Source organism: Cornus florida, unplaced genomic scaffold (genome assembly GCF_030987335.1).
Source record: "Cornus florida cultivar Cherokee Brave unplaced genomic scaffold, ASM3098733v1 CherokeeBrave_3.0.0_Hap2_Chr09, whole genome shotgun sequence".
NCBI lineage: Eukaryota > Viridiplantae > Streptophyta > Magnoliopsida > Cornales > Cornaceae > Cornus > Cornus florida.
The window spans coordinates 90,250,869-90,260,299 of NW_026775579.1; the positions used below are offsets into that span (position 1 = coordinate 90,250,869).

General features: G+C 33.1%; 1 protein-coding gene across 1 annotated transcript; it reads left to right on the plus strand.

Moving 5' to 3' along the window:
* Nucleotides 1-4,956: 4,956 nt before the first annotated feature.
* LOC132275069 (uncharacterized) lies at nucleotides 4,957-9,038 on the plus strand. Its single transcript, XM_059776450.1, has 2 exons — nucleotides 4,957-5,167; nucleotides 8,757-9,038. Exons 1-2 carry the CDS (start codon nucleotides 5,039-5,041, stop codon nucleotides 8,862-8,864), a joined length of 237 nt encoding a protein of 78 aa, XP_059632433.1. The 5' UTR covers nucleotides 4,957-5,038; the 3' UTR covers nucleotides 8,865-9,038.
* The last annotated feature ends 393 nt before the right edge of the window (nucleotides 9,039-9,431 follow it).

The window sequence follows — 9,431 nt, forward strand, 5'->3', positions numbered from 1 at the left end:
CCAACTAAAAAAAAAAATTAATCTTACAATTGCATGTGGACTAAAGGATTGTACTTGTGGTTGGATGGAATCCTAACTACGGAGTAATTCATTTTGAAGCCTTGTCAGTTCGGATGTTAATTAGTATGAATAAAATTACTTGATACTAATTGATATATATATATATATATATATATATGATATGTAACATAATTTTGCACAATCCGGGTTAACACGGGAACATTGATTGACATGGATGAGGTGTAGGTTTGGTACACTCTAACGAGTAAGTTAATGATGAGAGATATATATATATCAAGAATAGCAAGACTATAAGCAATTGTGTTTTATATTTTTAGTTGACCGGTCTCATATTTGTAACTTATTGAGATAGATACGAGCTTCTTGTGATTAAATAAAAGATATTTTTTAAGAAATTTTATCAACTCATCGTCTCAATTGAATTTAAAGTGATCTGTTATTTTGTTTGAATTCAATTGATTTGTCATATTTTATTTGAATTTGAAGTGTCATTATTTTTTTTTTCCTTTTTTAATCATAACCGACTCCAAATAATCGAAAAAATACTTTAATTATTGTTACTGAATAGTGTGATTGTCATACTTTAGCGATATTGGATGAGTCAACAAATAACTTTTTTTTTATATATATTTTTTATAATGAATAGATTAATTTAAAGAGAATTAAAACAACACGGCACTATTTAATAATGGCAAACCAGTTTATCATGATAATTTTGTAAAATTACTATCTTGTTATCTAAGTTACATACTTTTGATAATTTAAGAGGTTCTTTCGTTACATCAAAGGATATTTTTATAAAATCGTGATAGTTGAGAGGAATTTTTGCTGTTTGCCAAACTTTTATTTGGTGGACCAAAATGAAAATTGAAATGGAGCCAGTTGTGTGATAAATAAAATTTTAAAAATTAAATAAATTGTAATTATTATTATTTTTAAAGTAAAAAAAGAGAAAGTGCGAGGGAGAAAAAGAATGGAAAGGCGCATAAAAATTAAAAATAAAAGAAGTGCGTAGATCACTTCCTTAATGTAATGATGTACAACTAAAATATTATATTCATATATGATCACTGGCGAGGTTAGCGAGGGCTATTGTTGTATTTTGACTTTAGTTCATTATTGTCTCCTACTCATTTAATTAAAGAAAAATGTACTGTCGACTTCCTCCTGAACATACAAAAATAGTAATTCTCATACATGGAGAGCACTTTTGGGCCGTTAATATGAGAGAATATTAGATTGTTCATGTCAACGTGATGCTTTATTTTTTTTCTTGATATATATAATTACTAGTGGTGGACCACTTTAAACAAGAAATACTTTAGAATATGGTGTCAAATTAATTCATAATTATCAAGGCTTACTTGAACGGCTAATAATGGCTAACCAGTAGTAAAGAGTGAGAATCATCAAAAAAAGATACTTGGTCTCTAGGGAATATTCTATAAAGGGTAAAATAAATGATATTGTGGAAAGATAAAAAGGGGAACTTTTTCGCTTTACCGTAAATGCTATGAAATATCGTTAAGAAAATTTACAAATTTGACTAGGATCTATAATCAGGTGTTTCGCAGATTTGTAGAGTCAATTGTGATTGTTGTGCTGGATCGTACAAATATGTGACGATCGGGTGTTGTCATTCATATTAAAATAATTAATCGACTTCAGAGTATTTCAACTCAAATATCCCGTCTACTTAACGTACCTCTCCACTGAAGTTCAACTCTTCGACTTTCATTTGAAAAATAGGGGTATGAGAGTGTTGGGCCACTTTTTGACTAATTATTATATACTGTTTATTTAATTATCTATTTTTTAAAAAAAAATTATTAATAGATGATAATTAGTATATTCATCCATTGTCCTTCCCTTGCCTATATTTCCAAAAAAACAGAAAAAAGAGACTAAAATATCATGGCTTCTGATAAAAATTTGCTTTCTTTTTTCTTTTTAAAGGGTAAGAAAAAAAAGTAATTGGTTCCAAGGCTAGGAAATGTTTACAAACCATTAATTAATAGCCTAATATGGATTCCTTTTTCACAAGTAGCCAATCAAAAAAACAATGCACAAGTAGAATAGAAAAACCAATGGTTCGAAGTAACGTTTGGGAGTATTAGTTTACTTGTCAGAAATATGCATGTTTGGATAGTTGGATGGGAAAAAATCAAGAGTAAGCGACAAATTGGGATGTTTTTTAATTGTATTATTAACTATGGCTTTTGTCATTGCACTTGCAAAATTATTGATCTTGTCCACTTGGGTAAATAGTATGATATCATTAGATGCCAAGTAGCTTTCGACCAACCTCCGCCACCTTCCTTTCATCTTCTTCCTTTTGCTCCCCAGTCCCCCTCAAGGAAGTGGGAAGGGGCTGACTCTTATCTCTCGTCGATAAATAAATTCGGCGTAATGTAAATAATTTAATTCGGTGGGTGGTTTTACGCTGTTTTGTTATAGTTTTGTTTGATCTGCTCCTGATTTGGCCTAACAGGGTGGATTTGGTGTTTTGTCTCCGGCTAGATCTCTAATCTATATCGAATTTTGGTGTCCTCGTCTTTTTGTGCGGGGTTTAAGTGATTTTTTCCTTAGTCTGCGGCACCTTATGGATGTAACTTTGGAGCTGTTTCCTTGATGATGGCCTGACCTTTAGATCCCTCTCGTTGTTGCTCTTCACCCTGTGGTGTTTTTTGGCTTGTTTCTTAACAAATCGGAGGCCTGTTCTTCAGTTTTTATTGTATTGCTTCTTGATTTGTTTGCCTTTTGTATGGTATTTATGGATGTGTTTGTAGATGCCGTACTGACATGGCTGTTTTTCTTGCCAAAAAAAAGGTGTAGCTTTCGACCAACAAAGAGCGTATTAGATCTGCTTATCATTTTCATGTTATTGTTTAAGAACATATTATAACAATTTATTTAGGTTTAACCATGTATACCTACCAAAGAATAGGTTTCATCTTGAACAAGAACTTATCTCCCTAAGCATTTTTTATTTTTAATTTCTTTAAATTAGGGGCTATTTTTTGGAATTTTCTATAATTAATTAATTGCTCATTGCATGTGAACAAACAGACTGCATTTATTTGGTGGAGTAGATATTGAGTGAGTCAGGCATATCACGACATTTGTTTATGCACTCAATTAAAATATACCAAGACATGACGGGATTTGAACCGGTCCTTGTAATAAATAAATTTATCACTACCCTTCTTCTTCTACTTCTTCTTCTTTTTTATCTTGACAAATTAGGGAGAGTGAGGACTCGAATATGGACACATCCGTTTAGAAAGCTGGGCTTTACCAACTAGACTACTGGGTAATGTTCAATTATTGCTGCCTCTGAATTTTTTACATATTTGGGATTTTATTTTTTAATTTTATTTATTTTTATATATTCTAAAAAATTAAGGAGAAGAGGTTTCGAACACGCTAACTAGATCACTAAGTAAGTAATGCCCACACGTATAGAATTTTAAAGATGTGTAAGCAAATTTGATTCCTATAAGAAGGTAGAGAGCTGAGCATCAAATGCATGAAGATAATTGAAAGAGACTTGCCAAACTCATGTCAGGTTGAACTTGCCCTTGTTTTTAAGGCAGGGTCACAAACCAAACCGTTGCTGCCAAACTTTAACTTAGGTTGAACTTTCCCTTTTCTTTTTTCTTCCTTTAAATGGAATATCCATAAAAGTACATAAGGTTTCCTCCTTATTTGTTTGTTCTTCTATTTTGGGTAACCTCATTTCTTTCCTCTTTTGTATAGGCCATCACTACAATTGGAACCAATACATTTATGTGTATTCGTTTACCACCCAAATTGTTTGGCTCTAACTATGCATGAAAGGCCATATAGCCAACAGACCATTTTTGCTAAAACTTTTTATTTTAATGTTGCCAATGAAACAAGAAAATCTAATTCTTAGACCTATTCAGATCTAAAAGTCTTGTCAAATGAATTGATAATTGGATAAGATTAATTTTTTTGATGATATACTAGGGATAAAAATTTCTATAATAAGATTCTCCGTTATTATTGTAGATTTTTTTTTTTTTTTTTGTAGGTTTAGAAATAATTTAAAAATAATGATAATACCAAGTTATTTATCAACCATGGTATCATATATTAGTCAAGTCATCATGCAATTAATGACGCACACACAATACACGTAGTAGATTGTACCAAGTTATTTATCAGCCATGATATCATATATTAGTCAACTCATCATACAATTAATGAGGCGCAGACAATACACGTAGTTGATTGTACTACATTTAATTCAAATAAAATATTTGCATGTTTTAGATGTGTTCCATAGAATTCACATTGATACCAAGTCAATAAATTGATATGATATTATAGTTGTGTGGTAGTTTTCCAAGTATTTATTATTTAAGTCAACACACTTCAAAGACTTGCCCGGCTTAATTAATAATTTTTTTCAAATAATGTATTTTCACATTAAAGTCTACCCAATCAAGCCAACCTAACAAAAAATTTGCTACAAATTAAATTTTTAGGTTTAGGTTGGGCTGAGGCAAATTACTCTATTCCCTTTTGTTGTTGCTCTGAAGTAGACCCAATTAACCCTTTTTTTTCCGGGAAAGGTTGAGCCAATTAGCTTGTAGCTTTAGAGAGTCCGAACACATCCGGCTACATTTCTCTGTATGACTTCATGATGTTATTGACCTATTACATAAAAAAATTCAAATGTATCGGACTCTCCAACTACTTTTTATTTTATTTCATGAAGGTGCCCAGAAAATCTAAAATAAAAGGTGGGTTGGGTTGGAATGTGCTGAAGACAGCCCACTTAGCTCCTTTAAGTGGGCCTGAGAGGACTTGTAGCTTCAGAAAGCCCATGAATTGAAGTGCCAACAAGACCTGGCCCACTTTGTGCACAAGTAGTTCAAAGCCTCCCACGTATTCATTCAACCCCTCTCTCTCTCTCTCTCTCTCTCTCTCTCTCTAGGGTTCTGTCTGTTTACTGGTAAATTCGATCTCTTTAATTTTCAGAGTGAAAATGTCATCGTTGGGAACTTCAAAGGGTGTTTTGGAGATCGCAAAATTCGCCATATACGTGACCGTTCCAATCGGCCTTATGTATTTCTTTGCCAACAATTCCCAGAATATGCAGAGGTTCATGGGCAATGTAACTCTCTCCCTCCCTCTCTCTCTCTCTATATATATCTATAGATATATATATATACACATAGACACAGTATATTTATATATAATTCCGGTTTCAGAAACTCCTTTTTCTTCTTAGTAGTTTGGTTGCCTAGGTTGGTTGAGAATATTAGGGTTACCACAATTGCCAAATGTGTTTCATGTGTTATGATTCTGTAGCTGATAGCTATGCATATATCATCTATATTTGCAGTATTCATTATTTGAGTGTGCATGTAAAGAATTATTCTTTGACCAACAGATATGATTGTGAAGCTCTATGAAATGTATATGTTTTGCATCATGTCAATTCATTTGGATATAGAATGTTGATTATAGGACCAGCATGTAACAGGACAACCACAAGGACAACTCTGCTCTGTGCTACAAAATTTTAGGCAGTAATACAATATGTTAACAAATGAATGTAGTCCAATTGAGAAAGCTGAGATGTTAAATGAGAACACATGAAATTATATAATTCAAAATTGGTGTGTTTGTGAGAAGCTGAAAGAGGCATCATCAAAATGAAGATGAGTTGTAAAAAGATAAATTGGTAATATGCAGCATGTAGGACCATATGATTGTGTGGGCACTCACATATATGCTATATAGGAACATTTTTATCTTCATTTTTTTTTTTTTTTTTGACAAGGATGACATTTTTATCTTCATTAGGACTTATTCTGCGACATGCTAGTGGAATAGTTACTTTGAGGCTCATATTTATTTGCTCCATCAAGTAGGCTGATTTACTTCATCAGATCGACTAGCGCTATGGATACCTTTTACTTTTATAGTGGCCATTGAGGCAACTTAAGGATTACCTGTTGTCAGTTTTATTTGATGGAGGGATACCCAATATCCTTATCTCTATGATCTTATATTTGGATTTTCTGCAAATTGTTAGTTTTATGAGGCAATATGTATGATAAATAATTTTAGTGTTTTGGTTATAGTCAGGATTGCATGATTCTGGCAGCTCGTTGCAGTGTATGTTAATATGCTATGATGATTCCATTAAGGCTGCTGATCTAGTGGATTCATGATTTGCAGTGCCTAATGTTTAACAACTTGACCTCCCACTGAGTTGCATTGTCTGGGGTTTGAATGAGCTTAAGTTAGGTTGAGCCTTCACCAGTGAGCTTAGTCTTGTGATTTGCAACAGGCTGAGATTTGTTTATCATATGTGGCATTTTAGCTTTAAGTTAAAGCAGACTATGTGCCTGTCCGGGGTTGTTTCAGCTTTTGCAAAAATGATTTCTCAGATTTACATTTTAAGATAGTACGTATCAATATAAAACTAAATCTTCAAGTGTAATAAATAAATGAAAGCGCAAACAACAAAGTTTATATAGTTTGGTGGAAATATAAATGTTTAACGCTCAAATGGTCGCTGGTTCAACTTTTTTCTGTGGCCAAATAAAAGAAAATTATGAACCAGTTTTACCATGGTGTTAACATCCAAATGAAGAAGAATTGCATTCGGAAAACTGTTTGCCAAATCAAATTATCCACTTTGACCTAAGACTTTTTCTTTGGATGTTATCGTTTGGTCTTGTATTCATGATTTTATTATGGCATGGGGATGATCCTTTCAAAATGAAAGTATTTCTCTTCATCCGTGTTTTGACTCTTCTCTAAAGCATTTGAGCTTCTTTTGTTGTGAAGTGTCCCTATGTGGTGTATCCCCAAGGGACCACGACCACCATCACCAGAGGAACTAAGGGAGATGGTGCTTGCAAGAATAATACTTGTTGATTGCTCTCTCTCTACACACACATAATATATTTATATATGACTCCGTTTTCAGAAGTCCTTTTTCTTGTAAGTAGTTTGATTGCCCAAGTTGGTTGAGAATATTAGGGTTACTAAAATTGCCAATTGTGTTTCATGTGTTCCGTTTCTGTAGCTAATAGGTATTGTACAGAACTCTTTATTTGAGTGTGCATGTAAAGAAGTTCTTTTTTTTTTTTTCTTTTTTTTTTTTTTTTAATAAAATATAGCATACAAGCTCTTATGACATGTATATGTTGCATCATGTCAATTCATATGGATTTAGAATTTTGGATAGTTATAAGACCAGCATGTTACAGGATTACCATTAGGCCAACTCTGCTTTATGCTGCAAAATTTGAGGCTGCAATACAATATGTTAAAAAATGAGTGTAGATCAGTTGAGAAAGTTGAGATGGATAAACAACAATATAATCCAAAATGGACGCATTCGTGAGAAGTTGAAAGAGGTTTCACCAAAATGAAGATGAGTCGTCAAAAGATTGTGTGGGCATTCACATCCTATATAAGAATATTTCCATCTTCATTAGGAGTTCCTCTTGGAGCTACTAGGCGGAATAGTTACTTTGAGGTTCATATCTATTTGCTTCAGCAAGTAGGCTGATTTGCTTCATCCGATCAACTAGTGATATGGATACCTTTTAATTTTATAGTGGCTATTGAGGAAGCTAAAGGATTACATGTTTGTCAGTATTATTTGATGGAGGGATACCCTTGTCTTGATCTCATGCTTGGATTTTCTGCATATTGTTAGTTTTATGAGGCTATAGTGTTTTGTTGGTCGACACGATTGCATGATCTAGTGCATTCACAATTTGGAGTGCCTAATGTTCAATTTGACCTCCCAGTGAGTTGTAGTGTCTGGTGTTTGAATGAGTTTGGTTGAGCCTTTAGCACTAAGCTTAGTCTTGTGATTTGCAACAAGCTGAGATTTGTTTATATTGGCATTTTAGCTTTGACTTGAAGCAGACTAGGTGCCTGTCCAGGGTTGCTTCAGCTTTTGCAAAAATGATTTCTCAAACTAGATTTTGAGAAAACTATTTCTACTGATAATAGTGTACTTTTTGGTTGTTTTATTCTAAAAGTCCTGTGTCTTTCAAAATTGATTGTCTATTTGGCTGTGTGCATGATTTTACGCTTTGCACGGTGTGAGAGCCAATATAAAATACTTAGGATCTGGAGCATCTTTAAAATGCATTTATAATAAACATTCAACTAGATATAGTTGATCCTTCAACAACATTTAGTAACCCAATAATTATTTGTGCAAAAGTTTAATACTATGATTATTAGAGAATACACATATAGTTCATAATGTCTGAAGTCTGTACATAATTAAATCTCCAAGAGTAATACTTACGGGAAGAAAAAAACTCAAGAATAATAAATAAATGATATTGCAAACAACTTAGTGTATATAGTTTCATGCAAATATAAATGTTGAACTCTCAAATGGTCTTTGGTTCAACGCTTTTCTGGTCAAATAAAGGATTATGAACAAGTTTTCCCATGGTTTTAACATCCAAATAAAGAAGAATTGCATTTGGGAAACTGTGCCAAAGCAAATTATCCTACTTTGACCCAAGGCAACGTATTTCTGTTAGATCAATATATTCTTCATGCAATCATGCCTAAATCATTTTCTTTAGATGGTAACTTTGGTCTTGTATTCTTTATTTATTAAGGCAAGGGGATGTTCCTTTCGAATTGAAAGTATTTCTCTTCATACATGTTTTGATTCTTCTCTAAAGCATTTGAGTTTCTTTTTTGTGAAGCGTCCCTATGTGGTGTATCCCCCAGAGGGACCACGGCCACCATCACCAGAGGAACTAAGGGAGATGGCTCGAGAAATTGCTCGCAAGAGAAATAACTCGCAAGAATAACATTGATAATTGCATTATTGGGCTATAAATTTGTAGTATAGCTTTTCAGTTGTACCTATGAGTGGTTGAACGTAAATGTTGTTAAATGTAATATGTGGTTGTAATATGCGGTTAAGACTTGTGAAAAATAAAGATGGTGCTTCAATAAATTAACATTTTGTTTGATTTTGATAATGTTATGTATATGGAGATCTCTACTTGATTATTAACTGAATAATTCAGAGTTTTTACATATTTTGTTCCCCCAACTCTTGGTCTCTCTCTCTCTCACACACACACACATGCACACTATGAGTCACTGGTTTGTCTGTTTTTCAGAAAGTGTGGTATTTTTGTTAAATTTTAGTAAAATGACACAGAACTTTGTGATTGAACCAGTTGTAAGGTTGGGTGAATGGTTTGCGACTGGCATTTTATCTGCAATGTTAGATGCCTCGTGCGTGTTGCCCCCCTGGTTTGGAACTTGCCTTTTTCTTCTGTTTTACATTGAGATATATGATAGCATTCATTGAAATTTGAAGATGACTGATTAAATTAAGCACGTAAATTGTTTGCTTTGACCATTTC

Excerpts from the sequence above, each read along its gene's own strand:
- LOC132275069 (XM_059776450.1), top strand. The coding sequence starts at position 5,039 with ATGTCATCGTTGGGAACTTCAAAGGGTGTTTTGGAGATCGCAAAATTC. Across the intron at positions 5,168-8,756 it reads TGCAGAGGTTCATGGGCAAT|CGTCCCTATGTGGTGTATCC; the intron begins GTAACTCTCTCC and ends TTTTTTGTGAAG.